This window comes from Coregonus lavaretus (assembly GCF_964263955.1).
Source record: "Coregonus lavaretus genome assembly, chromosome: 23".
Lineage (NCBI taxonomy): Eukaryota > Metazoa > Chordata > Actinopteri > Salmoniformes > Salmonidae > Coregonus > Coregonus lavaretus.
The window spans coordinates 26,293,343-26,318,729 of record NC_140010.1 but is presented as its reverse complement, the minus strand read 5'-3'; the positions used below and the strand labels follow the sequence as shown (position 1 = coordinate 26,318,729).

The window sequence follows — 25,387 nt, the reverse complement described above, 5'->3', positions numbered from 1 at the left end:
TGTGAAATCAAGATGCACGTTCTTTGATGAAGCTGTACTTTGAGGATAATGTTTGGGTTAAAGTGTCTTTTGGAGTGTCAGTTACATTGGGAAACGAGGTGTACATTTTTTTTATTTTTATGTCAGATCAATGCTGTACAACTCTGTACACTTGATTACCACCTGGAACACTCATTAGTCAAAGGTTTAACTCTTTGCATTGATATGCAATAGAAGTAACTTTATTGACAGATGATTTTCAGTTACATCACTATGCTGTTGTGTTAGACCCTATTTTCCTGCAGGATTTTTTGGCTTATTTATAGGTGATTTCTCACTGAATATTTAGGCTACTTGCCATGACTTGGCCGCATGTCCCAAAATATGCTGCAGAATGCAAATTAAACAGCTATCAGGTGAACTGAAAGACAATGTACAAAACAACTTATCTAAAATAATTTAATTAGGTTGAAAATGAGGTCACATCTAGGCCAAACATATTCACACAGTACATATGAAAATATTTTAACACAATTTACATTAAATGTAGTGCCATTATTATACAATGAATTTAAATCATGAATAGATAGTCTTGGGATCAGTTCAGGACATCTGTCTACAGGCTAAGGCAACCCTAGATCACTCTTTCCAATAAGCCTTACAGAGGATGGCAACCGGCAGGCTTTTGTCCCAGCGCAGCTCAGACACACCTGATTTAACTAATCAACTTCAATAGTGCTTGACTGGAGCAAATGCCTGCACACTCTGTCCTTCTAGGAATGGAGTTGTCCTCCCCTGTGCCTACCATTCTCAGAATAATCTGCATATTTTTCATTACAGGTCCATCCATGAAAGTACAATCTATGCGTTTTTCACAAGAAGCTTAATTCTGCATTGCAAATTAACAAGAGGCATTTTCAGAGGTAGACCATGATACACAAGTCAAGCACTGCAAAAGCAAAGGGCTAAGTTAGTCGACATCAATCTAGAAGCTAAAGCAGATGATCCTTCTCTGTAGAGATCTTCATGCAGATTCTGCCAGCATGACCACTGATGTAGTTGCATCAAGCCAAGTGACGGCAGTGTACAAACGTAGGCCCCCTACACACTTGGTTGTACAACGCATTTGACAAGTTGCAATACAAAAATATATATATATATTTTGTCATACAACAGTTTGTCTGCACAAAAATGTTTACACCGTACAATGGTGGTGTAGTCTCCACAATGCTTGTGTTATTATTTTTGTGCAGAAAAACTGTCAGGTCTAACACAGCTGTTATATCAATTGCGTTGAACATAAGTTGTACAACCCAAGTGTGTACGGGAACACCAAAGTGCTTAGAATGACCCTTTCTAAGGGGGGGGGGGGTTAGCCATGATAGGTAGAGGGACCTTCCCAGTCCTGGACAGCAGCCTCTCTGCTGGTCAGCCTTTCCCTGCGGGGAGTCTGACCGGTCATTAAGCGCTTCAGAGTCTCTGAGGTGCCTGGTCTCATCCACGGCTCCATGGCAACCGTATCCACAGAGCCCCAGGGTTCTGGGGCGCGAGGGGAAACCTGCGGAGAGGCATCTTCATCTCCAGACAGGTCTGCTGGACGAGAGAGCAACCATGAAGAGATACCACCAATCTACAACCCATCCATCATCCTCCTAATAATTATTAATAGAGATCTTCCAGGTAGAGATGGTTCTATTCCGGCACATTGGGACACTATGACAGCCTCCACAGTTTTATCTCTGTAATCATTGCCATCAACATGGTTCCAGGGCCAAGGTCTTCACCCACCTGTTCCGAGGCCGTTGTGGCTCATAGCCAGCAGCCTCTTGGTCTTATGGTGGTTACGCCCTCTGTCATGCTGCTCAGTGTTGAGACTGGCCTCTGACTGGTGGGAGTAGTTCTCTGGCTGGCCCACAGGCTCTCTGGAGCTCACCCTCTCCTAAACAAGCCAGAGCACAAGATATGATGGTAGAGGAATATAGCATTTTCAATGGAGAGCTGCCACTGACCTCTTCATTTAAGAAGTGAGGCCATATTCACGATGTAGGGATCATGGGCTATATGGATAAAGTGTCTCAGAGTGCTGATTTAGGATCAGTTTTGCCTTTTAGATCATGATAAGATTAAATGGACAGGGGGGACCTGATCCGATACTCTGAGACACTTGGAGAATACGGTCCCAGATATCAGAGACTGAACTGTGAACTATTTGACACCGTCAGACAGAGAGGACCTTACATTGTGCAGGTCTGCCCTCTTGGCCAGCCTCCTCTTTTCCCTGGCTGAGAGCTGGGGCTTCTGCTCAGGTGTGGAGGCCACTGGGAAGGCTTCACCCATGGGATCTGGAGACAAACCACCGATAGAGTTATTGGTGTGATTCACAAGGCACTCTTTCCCTTACAAAACCTGGGGTGCATCCCAAATGGCACCATATTCCCTATATAGTGTACTACTTTTGACCAGAGCCCATAGGCCGCCTATAGGGCTCTGGTCAAAAGTAGTGCACTATTTGGGAAATAGAGCGCCATTTGGGATGCACCCTATGTGTTATTCCCAACGCACTCCTTCCCTTACTACACATAGCTAGTAGTGAACCACAAGGGGCTTACCAATGAAGGCACTGTCAGACTCCAACAGGGAACCACTTATAGGATCCCCCACTGCATTCCTCTGTGGAGAACAGTGTACAGGCTTAGTGACACAAACAGACAAGCTGTACTGTACAGCAAATAAACCACTGTACGTAGTTCAGTGCACTAGCTAAATTAACTCACCAAATAATGGTTTTGTTGCTGGGGTGGTGACAGGTCAAAACAATCTAAAAAATGCAAAGACAAATTATTTTCAAGCCCCTTAACGAGTTAGTTGATAAAGCTGTGATCAGTGAGGTGATCAATGAGTATTTAATAGTGAGTGTTTAGGCACTGAGGTTGATACTGAGTCTGTTGGCAGTGAGTAGAGGTTGATACTGAGTCTGTAGGCAGTGAATAGAGGTTGATACTGAGTCTGTAGGCAGTGAATAGAGGTTGATACTGAGTCTGTAGGCAGTGAATAGAGGTTGATACTGAGTCTGTAGGCAGTGAGTAGAGGTTGATACTGAGTCTGTAGGCAGTGAATAGAGGTTGATACTGAGTCTGTAGGCAGTGAATAGAGGTTGATACTGAGTCTGTAGGCAGTGAATATAGGTTGATACGGAGTCTGTAGGCAGTGAATAGAGGTTGATACTGAGTCTGTAGGCAGTGAATAGAGGTTGATACTGAGTCTGTAGGCAGTGAATAGAGGTTGATACTGAGTCTGTAGGCAGTGAATAGAAGTTGATACTGAGTCTGTAGGCAGTGAATAGAGGTTGATACTGAGTCTGTAGGCAGTGAATAGAGGTTGATACTGAGTCTGTAGGCAGTGAATAGAGGTTGATACTGAGTCTGTAGGCAGTGAGTGGAGGTTGATACTGAGTCTGTAGGCAGTGAATATAGGTTGATACGGAGTCTGTAGGCAGTGAATAGAGGTTGATACTGAGTCTGTAGGCAGTGAATAGAGGTTGATACTGAGTCTGTAGGCAGTGAGTAGAGGTTGATACTGAGTCTGTAGGCAGTGAATAGAAGTTGATACTGAGTCTGTAGGCAGTGAATAGAGGTTGATACTGAGTCTGTAGGCAGTGAATAGAGGTTGATACTGAGTCTGTAGGCAGTGAATAGAGGTTGATACTGAGTCTGTAGGCAGTGAGTAGAGGTTGATACGGAGTCTGTAGGCAGTGAATATAGGTTGATACGGAGTCTGTAGGCAGTGAATAGAGGTTGATACTGAGTCTGTAGGCAGTGAATAGAGGTTGATACTGAGTCTGTAGGCAGTGAGTAGAGGTTGATACTGAGTCTGTAGGCAGTGAGTAGAGGTTGATACTGAGTCTGTAGGCAGTGAATAGAGGTTGATACTGAGTCTGTAGGCAGTGAGTAGAGGTTGATACTGAGTCTGTAGGCAGTGAGTAGAGGTTGATACTGAGTCTGTAGGCAGTGAGTAGAGGTTGATACTGAGTCTGTAGGCAGTGAATAGAAGTTGATACTGAGTCTGTAGGCAGTGAATAGAGGTTGATACTGAGTCTGTAGGCAGTGAATAGAGGTTGATACTGAGTCTGTAGGCAGTGAGTAGAGGTTGATACTGAGTCTGTAGGCAGTGAGTAGAGGTTGATACTGAGTCTGTAGGCAGTGAATATAGGTTGATACGGAGTCTGTAGGCAGTGAATAGAGGTTGATACTGAGTCTGTAGGCAGTGAATAGAGGTTGATACTGAGTCTGTAGGCAGTGAGTAGAGGTTGATACTGAGTCTGTAGGCAGTGAGTAGAGGTTGATACTGAGTCTGTAGGCAGTGAGTAGAGGTTGATACTGAGTCTGTAGGCAGTGAGTAGAGGTTGATACTGAGTCTGTAGGCAGTGAGTAGAGGTTGATACTGAGTCTGTAGGCAGTGAATAGAGGTTGATACTGAGTCTGTAGGCAGTGAGTAGAGGTTGATATTGAGTCTGTAGGCAGTGAGTAGAGGTTGATATTGAGTATGCAGTGCGTGTTTGGTGGTGACGCTGCTGACCGTCAACAGGTTTCCTCAGGCTGTGGATCCTGCGCTGCTGTACCCTGTAATCAGCCTGTCTCTGGATGTCCACCCTCTGTCCAGCTCGGTCCCTAGGGGGCTCACAGTAACCATGGCCTTCCTCCTCTCTGGAATCAACGTCTGCAGCACAAACAATGACTTCTCCATTCAATACTAGGCAAGTCTTATTTACAATGACGGCCTACACCGGCCAAACCCGGACGACGCTGGGCCAATTGTGCGCCGCCCTATGGGACTCCCAATCACGGCCGGTTGTGATACAGCCTGGAATCGAACTAGGGGGTCTGTAGTGACGCCTCAAGCACTGAGATGCAGTGCCTTAGACCACTGCGCCACTCGGGACAACACTGATCACCCTGGTAAAGAGTAGTGCACTGAAAAGGAAAGTGGCATAGGGTGTCTACACAGCCCCAGTTGCTGCATTTGTTTAATGAACACTGTGCTGTTAGACATGTATAACAATCAGTGCCCTGAGTTACGTGCCAATGGAACCCTATTCCCTATATAGTGCACTTCCTTTGATGAGACCCTACATAGGGAATAGGGTGCCATTTGCAACCGGCCCAGTATTCATCAAACAATCGCTGTATTCCTTCACCTCTGTATCGGAGCTGTAGCGAGTCATGGATTCTATGCAGGTAGTTGGGCTCTGCGTTCCTGGAGGAGGGTCTCCTGACGGGGGCCTGCAGCCGCAGTCTGGCCATGTCAAACACATCCACTTGGGGCCGCTCCCGGTCCCTGTGTCTGGACACAGTATCGGTCAGCCAGGAGACAGGACACTACAACTAACACAGCCTGGACCCTTGGCTTGCTGAAGCCATGAGACCAACAGTGGAGGGCATCACCTCACCAGCCTTACCTGTCACTCATAGGTGAGTCCAGCTCCTCCCACTCTGACTGCAACAGCTGGACCTCCAGACGTTTCTGCTCACTCCGCAGCCGTCTGCGCAGAACTGACAGTTCACTGATCACACCCCGCTGGTCCTCTGGCACGCACAGACAGACAGACATCAGTATCACAGAAGTTGAGAGAAAATAGTTTTTTTTAACTATTATGCATTGTATTATTGTGGGAGTCAGTGTTACCGGCAGCTCTCAGCTGGTTCCTGCGGGCTGGGACTGGAGGGGACTGGAACCCTGATAGAGAACGCTCCTACAGGGGGAAGAGAGGGAGGAACACCAGACCCAGTCATTCTTCTCCACTAATATCTCCTCACAGTCAAAACTATTTCCCTCCATGGTAGTGTGGAAGAGGACATGCTGTGGGCTCTGGAAGTCACTCACAGACAGGGGGACGGCAGTAGAGCGACGGCTGTCCATGGACGGAGGTCTGGGGGTGTACTGGGGAGCCTGATACCTCTTCTGGAGGGTGGGGATGGGGGGAGACGGCTCCCTTGGTACCTTCAGACAGACAACCACAATGTCATCACTCTCAAACCTATCCTGGCGCCGACGAAGATGGCGGCCTCGCGACTAGCTCTTAGGAAACTTTGCGGTATTTTATTTATTTTTAATGCAGTGAGGGAAAAAGTATTTGATCCCCTGCTGATTTTGTACGTTTGCCCACTGACAAATAAATTATCAGTCTATAATTTTAATGGTAGGTTTATTTGAACAGTGAGAGAGAATAACAACCAAAAAATCCAGAAAAACGCATGTCAAAAATGTTATCAATTGATTTGCATTTTAATGAGGGAAATAAGTATTTGACCCCTCTGCAAACTTAGTACTTGGTGGCTCCCTCCACAGATTTCCTATGGGATTAAGGTCTGGAGACTGGCTAGGCCACTCCAGGACCTTAATGTGCTTCTTCTTGAGCCACTCCTTTGTTGCTTTGGCCGTGTGTTTTGGGTCATTGTCATGCTGGAATACCCATCCACGACGCATTTTCAATGCCCTGGCTGAGGGAAGGAGGTTCTCACCCAAGATTTGACGGTACATGGCCCCGTCCATCGTCCCTTTGATGCGGTGAAGTTAGCAGAAAAACACCCCCAAAGCATATTGTTTCCACCTCCATGTTTGACGGTGGGGATGGTGTTCTTGGGGTCATAGGCAGCATTCCTCCTCCTCCAAACACGGCGAGTTGAGTTGATGCCAAAGAGCTCCATTTTGGTCTCATCTGACCACAACACTTTCATCCAGTTCTCCTCTGAATCATTCAGATGTTCATTGGCAAACTTCAGACGGGCATGTATATGTGCTTTCTTGAGCAGGGAGACCTTGCGGGCGCTGCAGGATTTCAGTCCTTCACGGCGTAGTGTGTTACCAATTGTTTCCTTGGTGACTATGGTCCCAGCTGCCTTGAGATCATTGACAAGATCCTCCCGTGTAGTTCTGGGCTGATTCCTCACCGTTCTCATGATCATTGCAACTCCACAAGGTGAGATCTTGCATGGAGCCCCAGGCCGAGGGAGATTGACAGTTATTTTGTGTTTCTTCCATTTGCGAATAATCGCACCAACTGTTGTCACCTTCTCACCAAGCTGCTTGGCGATGGTCTTGAAGCCCATTCCAGCCTTGTGTAGGTCTACAATCTTGTCCCTGACATCCTTGGAGAGCTCTTTGGTCTTTGCCATGGTGGAGAGTTTGGAATCTGATTGATTGATTGCTTCTGTGGACAGGTGTCTTTTATACAGGCAACAAGCTGAGATTAGGAGCACACTCTTAAAGGGAGTGCTCCTAATCTCAGAGAGTGCTCCTAATCTCAGTTTGTTACCTGTATAAAAGACACCTGGGAGCCAGAAATCTTTCTGATTGAGAGGGGGTCAAATACTTTTTCCCCCTCACTGTATATATAATTTTTACATTATTAGCTCAGAAAGTGTTTTGTATCATTACATACAGCCGGGAAAAACTATTGGATATCAGAGCGGCGGTAACTCACCAGCAAAACTGAAAACAAGAACCACCGCATTTAACCATGGCAAGGTGACTGGGAATATGGCAGAATACAAACAGTGTAGCTATTCACTCCGCAAGGCAATTAAACTGGCAAAACAACAGTATAGAGACAAAGTGGAGTCGCAATTCAACAGCTCAGACACCAGACGTATGTGGCAGGGTCTACAGTCAGACTACAAAAGGAAATCCAGCTATGTCGCCGACATCAACGTCTCGCTTCCAGACAAGCTAAACACCTTCTTTGCCCGCTTTGAAGATAACACAGTGCCACTGACGCGGCCCACTACCAAGGACTGTGGGCTCTCCTTCTCCATGGCCGACGTGAGTAAGACATTTAAGCATGTTAACCCTCACAAGGCTGCCGGCCCAGATGGCATCCCTAGCCGCATCCTCAGAGCATGCACAGACCAGCTGGCTGGTGTGTTTACGGACATATTCAATCTCTCCCTATCCCAGTCTGCTGTCCCTACATGCTTCAAGATGGCCACCATTGTTCCTGTACCCAAGAAAGCAAAGGTAACTGAACTAAATGACTATCGCCCTGTAGCAATCACCTCTTTCATCATGAAGTGCTTTGAGAGACTAGTCAAGGATCATATTACCTCTACCTTACTTGTCACCCTAGACCCACTTCAATTTGCTTACCGTCCCAATAGATCCACATACGATGCAATCGCCATCACACTGCCCTATCCCATCTGGACAAGAGGAATACCTATGTAAGAATGCTGTTCATTGACTATAGCTCAGCATTCAACACCATAGTACCCTCTCCAAGCTCATCATTAAGCTTGAGGCCCTGGGTCTGACCCCCGCCCTGTGCAACTGGGTCCTGGACCTCCTGACGGGCCGCCCCCCAGGTGGTGAAGGTAGGACACAACACCTCCACTTCGCTGATCCTCAACACTGGGGCCCCACAAGGGTGCGTGCTCAGCCCCCTCCTGTACTCCCTGTTCAAACATGACTGCGTGGCCAAGCACGTTTGCAGACGACAACAGTAGTAGGCTTGATTACAAACAATGACGAGACAGCCTACAGGGAGGAGGTGAGGGCTCTGGGAGTGTGGTGCCAGGAAAATAACCTCTCGACGTCAACAAAACAAAGGAGATGATCGTGGACTTCAGGAAACAGCAGAGGGTGCACCCCCCCTATCCACGTCGACGGGACTGCAGTGCAGAAGGTGGAAAGCTTCAAGTTCCTTGGCGTACACATCACTGACAAACTGAAATGGTCCACCCACGCAGACAGTGTGGTGAAGAACGCGCAACAGAGCCTCTTCAACTTCAGGAGGCTGAAGAAATTTGGCTTGGCACCTAAAACCATCACAAACTTTTACAGATGCATAATTGACAGCATCCTGTCAGGCTGTATCACCGCCTGATACGGCAACTGCACCGCCTGCAACCGCAGGGCTCTCCAGAGGGTGGTGCGGTCTGCCGAACGCATTACCGGGGGCAAATTACCCGCCCTCCAGGACACCTACAGGACCCGATGTCACAGGAAGACCAAAAAGATCATCAAGGACATCAACCACCCTCACCCCGCTATCATCCAGAAGGCGAGGTCAGTACAGGTGCATCAAAGCTGGGACCGAGAGAATGAAAAACAGCTTCTATCTCAAGGCCATCAGACTGTTAAATTGCCATCACTAGCACATTTGAGGCTGCTGCTGCCTATTGAAATCACTGGCCACTAAGAAATGGAACACTAGTCACTTTAATAATGTTTACATATCTTGCACTACTCATCTCATATGTATATACTGCATTCTATTCTATAATATTCTACTGTATCTTAGTCCATGCCCCTCTGTCATTGCTTGTCCATATGTATATATTCTTAAATTCCATTCCTTACTTAGATTTGTGTTTATTGGGTATATGTTGTGAAATTGTTAGATATTACTTGTTAGATATTACTGCACTGTTGGAGCTAGAAGCACAAGCATTTCGCTACACCCACAATAACATCTGCTAAACACGTGCATTTGACAAATAACATTTGATTTGAACTCAGTTTCCCAGACACAGATTAAGTGGAGTGCTTTAAATGGAAATGTTCCATTGAGCATGCTTTCTAGTCCAGGAATAGGCTTAATGTGTGTACAGTAAACCACCCGCCCCTCGATGTTCAGAGGGTCAAACTGAGCGTTTTCCAGTCAGCTCACCTCCTCTAGACGAGCCTGTCTCTCCTTCTCATACTGCTTCCTCAGGGCAGAGTTCTCCTTCTCCTCTACCTCTTTCTTCTTTCTCTCTGCCTCTTTCTTTCGCTCCTCAGCCAGACGGCTCAGCTGCTCATTCTTTGCTTTTTGCTGGAGGGAGAAAAACCTTGTTCAGTCCCCTGAAATGTGTGTGTGTTACAATAAACATTTACTGAACTGAATGACTCATGTCATACGATAGCATTCAGCTGATAGTAATGTTACACTCATATTAGCATCAAATCAAATGTTATTGGTCACGTACACCTGTTTAGCAGATGTTATTGTGGGTGTAGCGAAATGCTTGTGCTTCTAGCTCCGACAGTGCAGTAATATCTAACAAGAAATATCTAACAATTTCACAACATATACCCAATACACACAAATCTAAGTAAGGAATGGAATTAAGAATATATACATATGGACGAGCAAATGACAGAGTGGAATGGACTAAGATACAGTAGAATAGTATAGAATACAGTATATACATATGAGATGAGTAATGCAAGATATGTAAATATTATTAAAGTGACTAGTGTTCCATAGAGTATTGCAGTAGTATAGTAGATAGAGTATTGCAGTGTCATCTAATGCTAAAGCCCCCTTACTGAATCCAAGCCCTGGTCCAGTTAATACTGACCTCCATCTCCTTGCGTTTCTTCCTGTCCTGTTCTTCTTCATACTCTCTCTGGATGCGTTCCCTCTGCTCAGCCAGCCTCTTCTCCTCCTTCTCCTCCTCCAGCCTCTGGCTCTCTCGCTCCTCCGCCTCCTTCCGCCGCTTCTCTTCAATCTAGGCAGCAGGACAGACAACCAGGGTCATCACTGAGTGTGTATGTGTATCCAATCACATATCACCAAACCATCAATGTGCATCAGAACAACATTTGATTTAAGCTCTACAATAAGCTTTTTTACGTGATTTAGGGGAAGGTTAATTTCAGCTGATAATGTGAAAATACTATTTTAGCCACACAGTACCGAGGGGTGACATCCAGTACCTGTTGTTTGAGGTAAGCCTTGTGCTTGTCCTGTTCGTGGACTTGCTGTGGTGTGGGCCGGTTACCAAAAACACTGCCTCTGGCAAACAAAGGAGCCTGAACAAAACCTGTTGACAGAGAAACACACCAGACAAAATAACATGTTAGCTGAGCCTGACACAGTGTGTTGGACAGGTTGGTGAGAGTGCCACTACCACTTTGGGTTGTGTCCTAAATGGCCCATAGGGCTCTGGTCAGAAGTAGTGAACTATGTACAGAATAAGGTGCCATTTGGGGCGCAGCTTTCCTCTGTCCTGTTGCATATGCCTTATATAGACTCCTGATAGAGAATCACATCAATGTGAAAGCCCCTGTATCTACCTGAGACTCTGTGGGTGGAGGGAGGTCTAGTAGTGTCCTCCTCTCGGAGTACTGTCATGGTGGCTGTCGCCATCTTCTGCCATGTCTCAGGGTTGATGTAGGCCTCCTCATTATGCTTGTGCATTAGGTGCAGATCGGCTAGTGACAATTCACACGATTACCATAAGTAATAATCTTTACAAAGGTTCTAAAACATTACACATTCTTTCCTCTGCGCTCAGTCTCCAAACATACAGTACAAGTCAAAAGTTTGGACACACCTACTCATTCAAGGGTTTTTCTGAATTGTTTTACTATTTTCTACATTGTAGAATAATAGTGAAGACATCAAAACTATGAAATAACACATATGGAATCATGTAGTAACCAAAAAAGTGTTAAAAACAAATCAAAATATATAGCCACCCTTTGCCTTGATGACAGCTTTGCACACTCTTGGCATTCTCTCAACCAGCTTCACCTGGAATGCTTTTCCAACAGTCTTGAAGGAGTTCCCACATATGCTGTGCACTTTTTGGCTGCTTTTCCTTCACTCTGCCGTCCGACTCATCCCAAACCATCTCAATTGGGTTGAGGTCGGGTGATTGTGGAGGCCAGGTCATCTGATGCAGCACTCTCCTTCTTGGTAAAATAGCCCTTACACAGCCTGGAAGTGTTTTGGGTCATTGTCCAGTTCAAAAACAAATGATAGTCCCACTAAGCCCAAACCAGATGGGATGGCGCATCGCTGCAGAATGCTGTGGTAGCCATGCTGGTTAAGTATGCCTTGAATTCTAAATAAATCACAGACAGTGTCACCAGCAAAGCACCCCCACAACATAACACCTCCTCCTCCATGCTTTACGGTGGGAACTACACATGCAGAGATCATCCGTTCACCCACACCGCGTCTAACAAAGACACGGTGGTTGAAACCAAAAATCTCAAATTTGGACTCCAGACTAAAGGACACATTTCCACCGGTCTAATGTCAATTGCGCGTGTTTCTTGGCCCAAGCAGGTCTCTTCTTCTTATTGGTGTTCTTTAGTAGTGGCTTCTTTGCAGCAATTCGACCATGAAGGCCTGACTCACACAGTCCCCTCTGAACAGTTGATGTTTAGATGTGTATGTGACTTGAACTCTGAAGCATTTATTTGGGCTGCAATTTCTGAGGCTGGTAACTCTAATGAACTTATCCTCTGCAGCAGAGGTAACTCTGGGTCTTCCATTCGTGTGGCATGCCTCATGAGAGCCAGTTTCATAGCGCTTGATGGTTTTTGCGACTGCACTTGAAGAAATTTTCAAAGTTCTTGAAATGTTCCGTATTGACTGACCTTCATGTCTTAAAGTAATGATAGACTGTCATTTCTCTTTGCTTATTTGAGCGGTTCTTACCATAATATGGACTTGGTCTTTTACCAAATAGGGCTATCTTCTGTATACTCCCCCTACCTTGTCACAACACAACTGATTGGCTCAAACACATTAAGAAATAAATAAATTCTACAAATTAACTTAAGGCACACCTGTTAATTGAAATGCATTCCAGGTGACTACCTCATGAAGCTGGTTGAGAGAATGCCAAGAGTGTGCAAAGCTGTCATCAAGGCAAAGGGTGGCTACTTTGAAGAATCTCAAATTTAAAATATATTTTGATTTGTTTAACACTTTTTTGGTTACTACATGATTCCATGTGTTTTTTCATAGTTTTGATGTCTTCATTATTATTCTACAATGTAAAAAATAGTAAGAATAAAGAAAAACCCTTGAATGAGTAAACTTTTGACTGGTAGTATATACCTACTGAAAGGTGAGAAAACAAAGACAATATGTGGACCATAGTGTGGAGGGAGGGAAGTAGCAGAGGGAACATACTGATGAGGTTGCCCCTGCTGTCTCTGAGAGGTGCTCCTCCTCCTCCTCTCCCCCAGGGCTCGTGGTTCTTCATGTCAGCCTCCAGCTTGGCCTCGTAGCGATCCCTCTCCTCCCTGTCCAACCTCCGCCGCTCCTGTCTATCCTGGATCTGAAGTCAGGTTTGGATGGAACACTTTCATTAGAATACCAATTATCTAAAAATGAAGTTCCCTCACAGGAAAAATAAAGTTATTAGATTCTGTACAACCCAGATGTGCTTTTGTCTTCAATGGTCACGCGAAGAGGACAATAGAGAAGAGTGAAATGGTATATTGATAGGCATACCTATTGGTATATTGCTGTGAGAATGTCTGAGGGAATGGGTTCAGAAAAACATTTTTTTTAAAAATCTGATTCTACAGGTAACTGCCAAAATAAACGAAACACCAACATAAAGTGTCTTAATAGGGCGTTGGGCAACCACGAGCCGCCAGAACAGTTTCAACGTGCTTTGGCATAGATTCTACAAGTGTCTGGAACTCTATTGGAAGGATGCGACTCCATTCTTCCATGAGAAATTCCATCATTTGGTGTTTTGTTGATGGTGGTGGAAAACGCTGTCTCAGGAATCTCCCATAAGTGTTCAATTGGGTTGAGATCTGGTGACTGAGACGGCCATGGCATATGGTTTACATGGTTTTCATGCTCATCAAACCATTCAGTGACCACTCAAGCCCTGTGGATGGGGGAATTGTAATGCTATGGGGCATAGCCATGGTAGGTAAAATAATGGCCTTACCAGCATTTTTATACAAGACCCTAAGCATGATGGGATGTTAATTGCTTAATACCCCGGAACCACACCTGTGTAGAAGCACCTGCTTTAAATATACTTTGTATCCCTTATTTACTTCAATTATTATGGAAGTTACCTATACAGTGAGGGAAAAAAGTATTTGATCCCCTGCTGATTTTGTACGTTTGCCCACTGACAAAGACATGATCAGTCTATCATTTTAATGGTAGGTTTATTTGAACAGTGAGAGACAGAATAACAACAAAAAAATCCAGAAAAACACACGTCAAAAATGTTATCAATTGATCTGCATTTTAATGAGGGAAATAAGTATTTGACCCCTCTGCAAAACATGACTTAGTACTTGGTGGCAAAACCCTTGTTGGCAATCACAGAGGTCAGACGTTTCTTGTAGTTGGCCACCAGGTTTGCAGACATCTCAGGAGGGATTATGTTCCACTCCTCTTTGCAGATCTTCTCCAAGTCATTAAGGTTTCGAGGTTGATGTTTGGCAACTCGAACCTTCAGCTCCCTCCACAGATTTTCTATGGGATTAAGGTCTGGAGACTGGCTAGGCCACTCCAGGACCTTAATGTGCTTCTTCTTGAGCCACTCCTTTGTTGCCTTGGCCGTGTGTTTTGGGTCATTGTCATGCTGGAATACCCATCCACGACCCATTTTCAATGCCCTGGCTGAGGGAAGGAGGTTCTCACCCAAGATTTGACGGTACATGGCCCCGTCCATCGTCCCTTTGATGCGGTGAAGTTGTCCTGTCCCCTTAGCAGAAAAACACCCTCAAAGCATAATGTTTCCACCTCCATGTTTGATGGTGTTCTTGGGGTCATAGGCAGCCTTCCTCCTCCTCCAAACACGGCGAGTTGAGTTGATGCCAAAGAGCTCGATTTTGGTCTCATCTGACCACCATTTTCACCCAGTTCTCCTCTGAATCATTCAGATGTTCATTGGCAAACTTCAGATGGGCCTGTATATGTGCTTTCTTGAGCAGGGGGACCTTGCGGGCGCTGCAGGATTTCAGTCCTTCACGGCGTAGTGTGTTACCAATTGTTTTCTTGTTGACTATGGTCCCAGCTGCCTTGAGATCATTGAGATCAAATCTTTCTGATTGAGAGGGGGTCAAATACTTATTTCCCTCATTAAAATGCAAATCAATTGATAACATTTTTGACATGCGTTTTTCTGGATTTTGTTGTTGTTATTCTGTCTCTCACTGTTCAAATAAACATACCATTAAAATTATAGACTGATAATTTCTTTGTCAGTGGGTAAACATACAAAATCAGCAGGGGATCAAATACTTTTTTCCCTCACTGTATGTTACCTGGCAAAAAAGCTGACCCCTCCCTTTCCTGGTGTCTCCCTGCAGAAATAGCACACTGTGACGAAATGCATGCAAGCATAGCGGAGAAAGACACTGTTGCCTTCCACCATCACATTCAACATGTACCTGTTGTCTCAGTGCCTCCTTGTAACTTATCACACTCTCTTTAGATGGCTTGATCTGCTCAGCGGGAAATACTCCAATCCCTGAACCCATGGTAGCAGCGTCACTGGCAGGTCTGCTGAAAGAGAGATTAAATATGAATTCACTCATGTATTCCTTTGTGTTCACTACTATGAAAGGCATCTCTGTAACAATTTAAAATTATCAATACTATACAAAAAGGTATAGCAAATAGGAGACACACAATTGATGTGGTTTGTCACATTGATGCATTTCCTTCTATCACTGAGAAAGACGTTTAGACAGTGGAGAAGGGAGAGTGAGAGAGAGGAAAGAGGGCAGATGTGAGGGACGAGGGAGAAATCAGAGGTGTCCAGAGCAGACCAGTGCAGGCTGCAGCAGTCACTCAGCAGGGAAGGAACAACAGTCCTGTCTGTCCAGATGGCCAGTGAGCATGACCTTCTCAGAAGTCCAACACAGGGCACAGATAGGGTAGCTTTAGAGGAGGTACACTCTACTGGTGAATAGAGAATACTACTCACCACCTGAAGAGACTAGCGTCCTGTCCAGGGGGTAATTGTACATCAAGCTGCCTCATGCTACAGAAACAGGAGATAGGCTCCTACCCTATGGGCCACTTTGGCTCGGACAAGGCTTACTTACTGAAGAGTGGGTTTTGAAGGGAAGAGACAGGATCAGATGACTAGTAGGGTACTTACTGTGGAGGGGGCTCTGGATGGCTGCTCCCACTGTGCTGGCTGTGTTGACCCATCTGGCTGGGATGAGGCCCTGCAGGAGGAAGGCTCAGGTAGGACACAGGGTGACCCCCTCCTGTCAGCGGGATCTGACCATCTAACATAGAAACACCAAACACTAATGAACAATCAGTCAAACCAATGTACACCTCTTTCTAAATGTATAGCAACATGACATGGGCTCATTTCCTAGCTAACACACATGAAATATGTAGCCTAATGCACATTATATAATACCACAAAACACAAATTACGCTAGATCATAGAACATACGCTTTCACTCCAATCAATCTCTTTTTTTACTAGTATTTAACCCTTTGAATCTACTAATGTAGCTAGACTATACAATTCAGACTGGTAGTGCTTACAGTTGGCCAGGTTAGGGTCCAGTGGATTCCTTGCGCCATAGTAGAGATGGGCCTCATCATAGGGAGTTCTTTGTGTATCTGCCAATGTGGATGGTGGATGAGGAAGGAAACCTGGAATCCTGAAACAGAAATTCAAAATCATACAGCAATGTTTAATTTTGTCAAACAATCTAGTGTATTAATCAGATTGAATAGATCAGGTGTGTATCCCAAATGGCACCCTATTTTCTATATAATTCACCACTTTATTTTAATTTTGTACTTTTAGCCCTTTTTCTCCCCAATTGGTAGTTAGTCTTGTCCCATCGCTGCAACTCCCGTACGGACTCGGTAGATGCGAAGGTCGAGAGCCATGCGTCCTCCGAAACACGACCCTGCCAAGCCGCACTGCTTGTTAACACACTGTCCGCTTAACCCGGAAGCCAGCCGCACCAATGTGTCAGAGGAAACACCGTCCAACTGAAGACCGAAGTTAGCTTGCAGGCGCCCGGCCCGCCACAAGGAGTCGCTAGAGCACGAAGAGACAAGGACATCCCGGCCGGACAAACCCTCCCCTAACCTGGACAACGCTGGGCCAATTGTGCGCCGCCTCATGGGTCTCCTGGTCACGGCCGGCTGTGACACAGTCTGGGATCGAACCCGGGTCTGTAGTGACGCCTCTAGCACTGCGATGCAGTGCCTTAGACCGATGCGCCACTCGAGGACCAGAGCCTGGGTGCCATTTGGGACACAGACGAGGATTACTGCTTCTTAGCTACCTGGGGGTGTCCATGCTCCTGTGAATGGCCTGGCTGTAAGGGGAGATGCCTCCACTGCTGAGGCCCAGGGCGTGGCTGTACTCCAGCAGGGGCGACTGGAAGGCCACGCGGGGCTGCTCAGGGGGAAGCCTCTCTCGGTTCTCCTCACTGGGTCTCCTATTCAACTCATCCCCTGGTATGTCCACACCTTGGCCTGGTGGGTACCAGCTGTCTTTTCTCTTTCTGGCATGGTCGCCACCATTCACTGCTCCAAACGGTTTGATCCGATCTGCCTGTTTCTCCGGGTCAGTCGCCCCTGTCACAGCAACTCTGAGCTCCAAATCCTTCTCCCTAATAAGACAAAGGACATAAGACTGTTCATGAGGTTCTTCAAACTAGTAAGCAGCAGTAATATCTTAGGCTGCACTTACACAGGCAGCCCAATTCTGATCTTTTGCCCAATTATTAGGCAAAACATCTGATCTAATTGGTCAAAAGACCAATTACTGGCAAAAGATCAGAATTGGGGTGCCTGTGTAAACGCAGCCTTATAAATAAATCTACCTCAGACTACAATGCTGCTAAAATAAGTCTATGTAGACCCTATAGCTCATCTCACTAAGATGGATAATGTAAGGGTTTCTTCTTCACATACAGCAGGATCAAACAGACATGAACAACCACCTTTTCTTATTCCTCTGCTGTTCAGCTATCTGCTCCTGCAGCTCCTGCCTGTATATCTCCTTCCTTCTCTGCAAGGCAGCATCTGCATCTTCAGCCCCTGTCAGATTCATGTCATACCACATTTTTTGAGAAATATCAACAAATAAACGAATGTAGTTAACCTTAGTTAAGAAAAATCTGAACAGAATTGGTCTTACCAATCATTAGTCCGGTAGCAAATTCAGGCTCGTCCTTCTTGGTAGAGGATATGGATCTTCCACTGGGTCTCATCCCTGCTGGTACCTGCAGCCTGGCAGATAGGATGTCAATCAGCACTCACAGTACACTTACACTTTACAGATAGACACTTATCGCTCAGTATTCTTCAATGTTTTTGTGAAAGTTTGTCTGTTTTTTGGGTCTGATTTTAGGCTGGTTTGGGGATTTCATATGATTTTATTTTACGAGAGGATTCTAAATCTCTAAAGAAGCTTGAACAAGCCATGATCCAGGCACAACAGATTACAGTATGACATCAGCCCTATTTCATTTGTACTTTTCCATCCAATGTCCTTGACAATGGAAAATTAAAACTTTAATCCAGATTAGACTACCGGTAGATATTTTGTCAGTTCACACAAATGTACTTTACATACAGAAAATGCACTGCGTTAAAAATCTACAACAAATTGGTGTTAACATACATTTCTAAAGGATTGTGGTATCAAAATTATAGGTATTGTTATTCAATACTAATAGTTTGACGTACTTGGGTTTGGGGGTTGGAGATGATGTCCCCTGGCGTGCCTCTAAATAATCCTCATCAGGAACAACAGACCCGTTAGTCTCCTTCCTGTCTGCATAATGACTCGTCTCTGTGTAGTCGTCAGGCAGCTCAACTCTCCTGTCCCTGAGCCTTGATATGTCCCTGCGCAAAAAGAGTAAGATGAACAATACGTTTTCAAACATCATGCTTTGTATCACAAAGGGAGTGATTTAAAAATACCTGAAGTCTGTTTTGTAGTGTCTTCTTAGCCGCCTCCTCTCTTCTCCTCTCTCAGACCCCGTCTGTCTGCGCCTCCTCCTCTCCATAAGATCCAGATCTTCCTCTGTGAGGTCCTCCTCAGAGTCATAGTCCACTCTCACCAGCCTGGCCCTCTCTCTAGGAAGGAGCAGCTCATCCTCAGGCCACAGGCCCTCCACCAGGAAGCTTCCTCCCCTGTGCAGCCCCCTCTTGCCTTCTGTCAGTGTGGCTGCGTCTCTCCTAGAGGGGGCCCTCTTAGGGTGCACCGGGGGTCTGGGGCTGTTGTAAACATCAGGGAGGTCTGGAGGAGCTCTGAGAAAGGCAATCTGGTCCTGAATGTATGAGGGGGAAAAGGTTTAAGATGATCACCTTTTGGTTCCAAGCACCCTTTTAACTTTTTTACAGAAGAAACATTGAGCAAATTCTTTTCATTTACTGAGACATGTTTTACCAGCCCTTTTGTAATAATATACACTCAGTATACCAAACATTATATTGAGTTGCGCAGCCCCCCTCCCCCCATGGGGCATGGACTCTACAAGTTGTCGAAAGCGTTCTACAGGGATGCTGGCCCATGTTGACTCCAATGCTTCCCACAGTTGTGTCAAGTTGGCTGTATGTCCATTGGGTAGTGGACCATTCTTGATACACATGGGAAACTGTTGAGCATGAAAAACAAAGCAGCGTTGCAGTTCTAGACCCAAACCGGTTCACCTGGCACCTACTACCATACTCTGTTCAGGCACTTAAATATTTTATTTTGCCTATTCACCCTCTGAATGGCACACATACACAATCCATGTCTCAGTGGTCTCAAGGCTTAAAAATCCTTATTTAACCTGTCTCCCCCCCTTCATCTACACTGATTGGAATGGATTTAACAAGTGACATCAATAAGGGATCATAGCTTTCACCTGGATTCACCTGGCCAGTCTATGTCATGGAAATAGCAGGTATTCTTAATGTTTGGTATACTCAGTGTATATAAGATGAATAAGAAGTTGGCTGTCTGATTTGGCTAGTTGGAATGAACTCTAAGCGGCCTCAGTTGACGGAGCTTGGTATAAAATAGGCTACACATAGAATTTCCTAGGTTACCTTAGCAGCTCTCCTCTCAACAAGGGGGAGGAGTGGGCCTGGTTCAGCAGCACCGACATTTTTTTTCTATAATTAAGGGCCAAATTGGTCAAATCAACCCAAAGCAGAGACCATTGTTTAAAAAAATATATTTGGTAGAAAACTGCACTGACTCGGCACGTTCTTGTTTATTGCACACACAAATTTGTAAGTAACAACTACATAACACCTTTTGGCATTGGTAATAATATTACCTGAGCCATGAAGTGTCTGTAGTCCAGACGGAGCTCTTGATGTAACTTCTGTTTCTTCCTCTCATAGTCTTCACCCAAAGGTAAACTTAGACAACAATTATTCTCTGAAAAACAGGACGGTATACATGAAATAAAATACTTCCCAATGGTCAGGATCTAGATCTACCACAAAGTGCTTACAAATTGGGTTCAATTAAGGGGGGGGGGGGGGGGGTCTTCTTAATGTTTTGTACACGCTGTGTATACTGTACCTTTCCCTTGTGCTGTGGACGACGTAAATGGAGGGATATTTTTCTTGAGTGTGTGGTCATAGGTCTTGTGATCTTTTGTTTGTTGATCCAGCCACAGGTCAGAAAATTGCAATAATTTGCTCAGCTGTCGCCAAACACAAAGTAGCATGCATTTCACCCATGTCCAAGTGGGTCATTCCATCTCAAAAAGCACAAGAAAGAGGACTTCGACCCCCACCATCTCAGATTGTTCTGAAATCGTTTCTGTTGACAGAAAAATATAAGTTTAGCATTCCTGCAACATTACTTTGTTTAAATTACATTTCATCTCTGCTAAATTAACCTAATTGATTGCACCCAAATTGGCCATGTTAATTTATAGGATTCATATAACGTTGAATAAATATAGCCCCTAACATCTGATTAGGACCCCGCTTTTTTCTGGCAATGAGTTAGACATGAGGAATCCAAAGAAATGGTCCCAAAAAAATGTCTCCCCTGTTCAGAGAAATTCGTTATTGAAGTTGTTGGGTTTATGTCCCATCCTACATCCTGGTGCTGTTGCTGCTATGTGATTATTTTTTGATGAATCCCCCTTCGTTAAAGGGATAGTTCACCCAATTTACATGTTGGTTTTCTTACCCTGTAAGCAGTGTATGGACCAGAGGGCTATCCTCCGAAACAAGTTTGAGCAGTAAGCGAGGTAACTCTGAGCTCAACTCGGTATAACCGGTCATATGAAAGTGGCTCACCTTTTAGCAAGGTACATTTCTGTGGCAACAAATCCTTCAGAACTAACCTGCTCCGGGGGAGGCTAACTCCACTTACCCTGAATGAAATGACAGCCACGAGCTGAGGACCAATTCAATCAGATTCCCTCCCTCCTGCAAAGATAACGTCATCATCCCCTTCATTTGAGGAAGAAGACGATTAAAATATTTTAATCAAAATTGTCTTGTGTGTAACAAAATTGTAGCGTTAAAATATATCACATTACACATTTAGCAATGACAGAACGCATTTTACACTTCACACACTAATCCTTTTGTATACCTTAAAAGTATTTTATTGATAGGAGTGGGGAAAAAGGTGCTTGTGGTTGTGCATTGATAAGCACACCAAAGTCTGCATTAATGTTAATAAAATAAAGGCAGCACTTCAAAAAGCCTATTTCACACCATAGCCTGCTGAATTTGCTAAATATATTTTCTTTCATTTTGATTTCGGCACAAATGTAAATGTGGTACCGTGGATTTATGTTTCAGCATTGTCTCAATTAAGAGTTTGGCGTTTCACTACCCATGTCCGACATGCGTGCGCAGTTACAAGCCTGCTAGAGTTAGCGGCAGACAGACGAGCAATATCCATCGTCGTAGTACGGATGAAGCCTGATCTGGAATGTGAAGCTAACTGAAGCTGGTTAGCTTTAGAAAACCATGAGTAGATCTAGCTTGCTTCGTAGGATACCCCTCTAGTATGACAGCAACACATGCGTTGGTTTTGTTTACCTGGCCACTGTTTCAAATGCTAACTTTTTAGTGTTTGTGCCACAAATCCAATGCAAGTCAATGATTCCTACAGTGCATTCGGAAGGTATTCAGACCCCTTGACTTTTTCCACATTGTTTCATTACAGCCTTATTCTAAAATTGATTAAAATCGTTTTTCCCCTCATCAATCTACACACAATACCCCATAATGACAAAGAAAAACTGGTTTATAAATGTTTGCACATTTATAAAAATAAAACCTGAAATTTCACATTTACATAAGTATTCAGACCCTTTACGCTGTACTTTGTTGGAGAACCTTTGGCAGCGTTTAGACCCTCGTATGACGCTACAAGCTTGGCACACATGTATTTGGGGAATTTCTCCCATTCTTCTCTGCAGATCCTCTCAAGCTCTGTCAGGTTGGATGGGGAGTGTCACTGCACAGCTATTTACAGGTCTCTCCAGAGATGTTTGATCGGGTTTAAGTCCGGGCTCTGGCTGGGCCACTCAAGGACATTCAGAGACTTGTCCCGAAGCCACTCCTGCATTGTCTTGGCTGTGTGCTTAGGGTCGTTGTACTGTTTGAAGGTGAACCTTCGCCTCAGTCTGAGGTCCTGAGCACTCTGGAGGAGGTTTTCGTCAAGGATCGCTGTACTTTGCTCCGTTCATCTTTCCCTCTATCCTGATTAGTCTCCCAGTCCCTGCCGCTGAAAAACATCCCCACAGCATGATGCTGCCACCACCATGCTTCACCGTAGGTATGGTGCCAGGTTTCTCCCAGACGTGACGCTTGGCATTCAGGCCAAAGAGTTCAATCTTGGTTTCATCAGACCAGAGAATCTTGTTTCTCATGGTCTGAGAGTCCTTTAGGTGCCTTTTAGCAAACTTCAAACAGGCTGTCATGTGCCTTTTACTGAGGAGTGGCTTCCGTCTGGCCACTCTACCATAAAGGCCTGATTGGTGGAGTGCTGCAGAGATGGTTGTCCTTCTGGAAGGTTCTCCCATCTCCACAGAGGAACTCTGGAGCTCTGTCAGAGTGACCATCGGGTTCTTGATCACCTCCCTGACCAAGGCTCTTCTCCCCCGAATGCTCAGTTTGGCCGGGCGGCCGCTCTAGGAAGAGTCTTTGTGGTTCCAAACTTATTTTGCCTCGACACAATCCTGTCTCGGAGCTCTATGGTCAATTCCTTCGACCTCATGACTTGGTTTTTGCCCTGACATGCACTATCAACTGTGGGACTTTAAATAGACAGATGTGTGCCTTTCCAAATCATGTCCAATCAATTGAATTTACCACAGGTGGACTCCAATCAAGTTGTAGAAAAATGTCAAGGATGATCAATGGAAACAGGATGCACCTGAGCTCAATTTCGAGTCTCATAGCAAAGGGTCTGAATATTTATCTAAATAAGGTATCTGTTTTTTCATTTAATTTTTTATTGTTAACATTTCTAAAAACCTGTTTTCACTTTGGTTAGTCTTGAAGGATTCGTTGCCATAGAAATGTACTTGGCTAAAACCAATGAAACCATAAAACCCAACGACTTAAATTAATAATTTCTATGAACGGGGGGACATCATCAAATTCACTGAGAATACATTAGATAGGATGAAGTAACATATACTCCAAGCCGTAGCTCCATACTACTTGTCAAACATAGAGAACATATACTATATACTCGTTGTTAGGGTGGGATTGGCGTGGGGGTCAGTGGATGGCTTTTTACCATTTATTTGGATTCCTCATGTCTTACTCATTGTTAGAAAAAAGTTTGGTCCAAATTGGATGCAAGGTAATTACTGAACATTATATGAATCCTATAAATTAAAATGGCCAGTTTGAGTGTAATCTATTATCTTAATTTCTTAGCATTCAAATTATATTTAAACAAAACAATGCTTCCAGAATGCACATCTTATCTGTTTATAACTACAAAAACGATTTCAGAACAATCTGAGATGGTGAGTGTCACGGCTTGCTGAAATGACATGGAATGACCCAAGTCCAACATTTTCAGCATTCTATCACCACAGTAAAAAGGAACATTGAAACACACCCTTATTTCCAGGTAAAGTGGATTCTGTATCCTCTGCCACTCTGGCCTTCTGCTGCTGGATGAATTTCTTAAGTTCATTATCCATCTCCATTTATAATACAGGCTGACTGTGAAAGTGACAGTGACACAATGAAACAATTTCTAATAATACAGCTCAAATGTACTTGCAACTTGCACACAGTATAACACTTACAATGTAGTCATTTATGATGGGTGAGAGTATAACGTTACCTAGGTAGTAAATAGTAACGTCAATGTCAGTGAAATGGTTATATAGTGATGTTGTTGACGTTAGCAAGCAATGTCTTGAATTGTAAACATTTAGCTAAAGTCAGCTGGCTGGCTAGGTAGCTATCTAGTAGCAGCATTTTGGACTCGACAAAACAGCCCAACAAGTCTAACGTTAACTACAGACAGTTTAACTTGGGCCATATTTCACTCAACGGTAACTAGTCATGCTGTTGTAATATCATCTAATCATATTACTGGCAAAGTATGATAGCTAGCTAGCTAACGTCGTTAACTAGCTCGCCAAAAATGGCTCGCTGTCTCTTTAATTTCGGTTGTCAAGCAACCACGCACTCTACACAAAAACAATCTTAGCCATCTAACGTTCCCTAGCTAGCATTTAGGTCATACCTAGCTAACAAGCACGTTACGTAAATAATTGTACACGAGTTGGTTAGCATGCTAGAATCTGTATAAGCTCAATTAGCTAACGTTAGTTAGCTTCCTCCCAAGTCCAGTTAGCTAACTAGCTGTTGTCTCTAGTTAACGTTAACCTGTGGTAGCCAGCTAACGTTAGCTAGCTAAAACAAATCAAAGACAAATGCATGCAAGTCAAGCATAGATGGAAGCCTGTTGCTTAGTTGGTTTTCTATATTAAAATGGCATAAACAGTACTCACCATTTGTGCAACCAAGATAGCTAGTGGGCTTGCTAACCTTTGCTACTCAGCTAGCTAGCTCAAGCTACAAGGCAACAGCTGCAAACTAAGTGGCAACAGCCAGCTAGCTACAGTAACACGTTAGCCCCGTAAATTACCTCGCGCGCACACACCACCCTTCTTAAAGATAAATTGTGTATATCTGTCAGCTTCCTCCCAAGTGCAGGTGTGTGCACTTTACTGTCTTTATTTTTCACCAGTACTGGTTCTTTCATAGAGAACTGATAGACCTAAATATTCTCCAATATTTTCAGAGCAATGACGGTATCTTGTCAGACTCTACTTAACCAGCAGCACTGCAAGAGACATGTAAAACAAGTATTCACTTGCTCTTCTGCGCCATCTAGCGAGAGAAATCAACATTCAATCAATGTTACAACCTTATAATACACTAATAGATCGATGTCCGCGCATTGGATGCGTCTCAATCCACCACATCAGCCTATGTTGCATTTTCGCATCTGCCGTGATAAGTGACACAGCAAGAGCGGTGTTTGTCAGACCATGAGACATCCCAAAAATAGCATGTAGCGCCCGAACGGTTCGGCCTACTAACTATTATGGAAAGATGAGACTCTCACGAACACAATGGTGTTCTCCGTTTTGCTCTACAACCACCACAAGCTTCTTGGGACTCCTCTGAAGTAGGTACAGCTGA

The 25,387-nt window shown here is 44.6% G+C and overlaps 1 protein-coding gene across 1 annotated transcript; it reads right to left on the bottom strand.

The window, feature by feature from the left end:
- Nucleotides 1-199: 199 nt before the first annotated feature.
- Nucleotides 200-21,150, bottom strand: cspp1b (centrosome and spindle pole associated protein 1b). Its single transcript, XM_084139155.1, has 26 exons — nt 21,063-21,150; nt 20,256-20,498; nt 20,005-20,108; nt 18,656-19,005; nt 18,419-18,577; nt 17,868-17,959; nt 17,671-17,767; nt 17,008-17,337; nt 16,250-16,368; nt 15,846-15,978; nt 15,130-15,244; nt 12,890-13,037; nt 11,035-11,172; nt 10,675-10,781; nt 10,317-10,466; nt 9,644-9,787; nt 5,860-5,976; nt 5,662-5,728; nt 5,435-5,561; nt 5,174-5,319; nt 4,555-4,695; nt 2,754-2,797; nt 2,589-2,649; nt 2,218-2,321; nt 1,768-1,918; nt 200-1,572 (listed from the first exon to the last, which is right to left on the bottom strand). Exons 2-26 carry the CDS (start codon nt 20,401-20,403, stop codon nt 1,352-1,354), a joined length of 3,513 nt encoding a protein of 1,170 aa, XP_083995281.1. The 5' UTR covers nt 20,404-20,498; nt 21,063-21,150; the 3' UTR covers nt 200-1,351.
- Nucleotides 21,151-25,387: the final 4,237 nt, after the last annotated feature.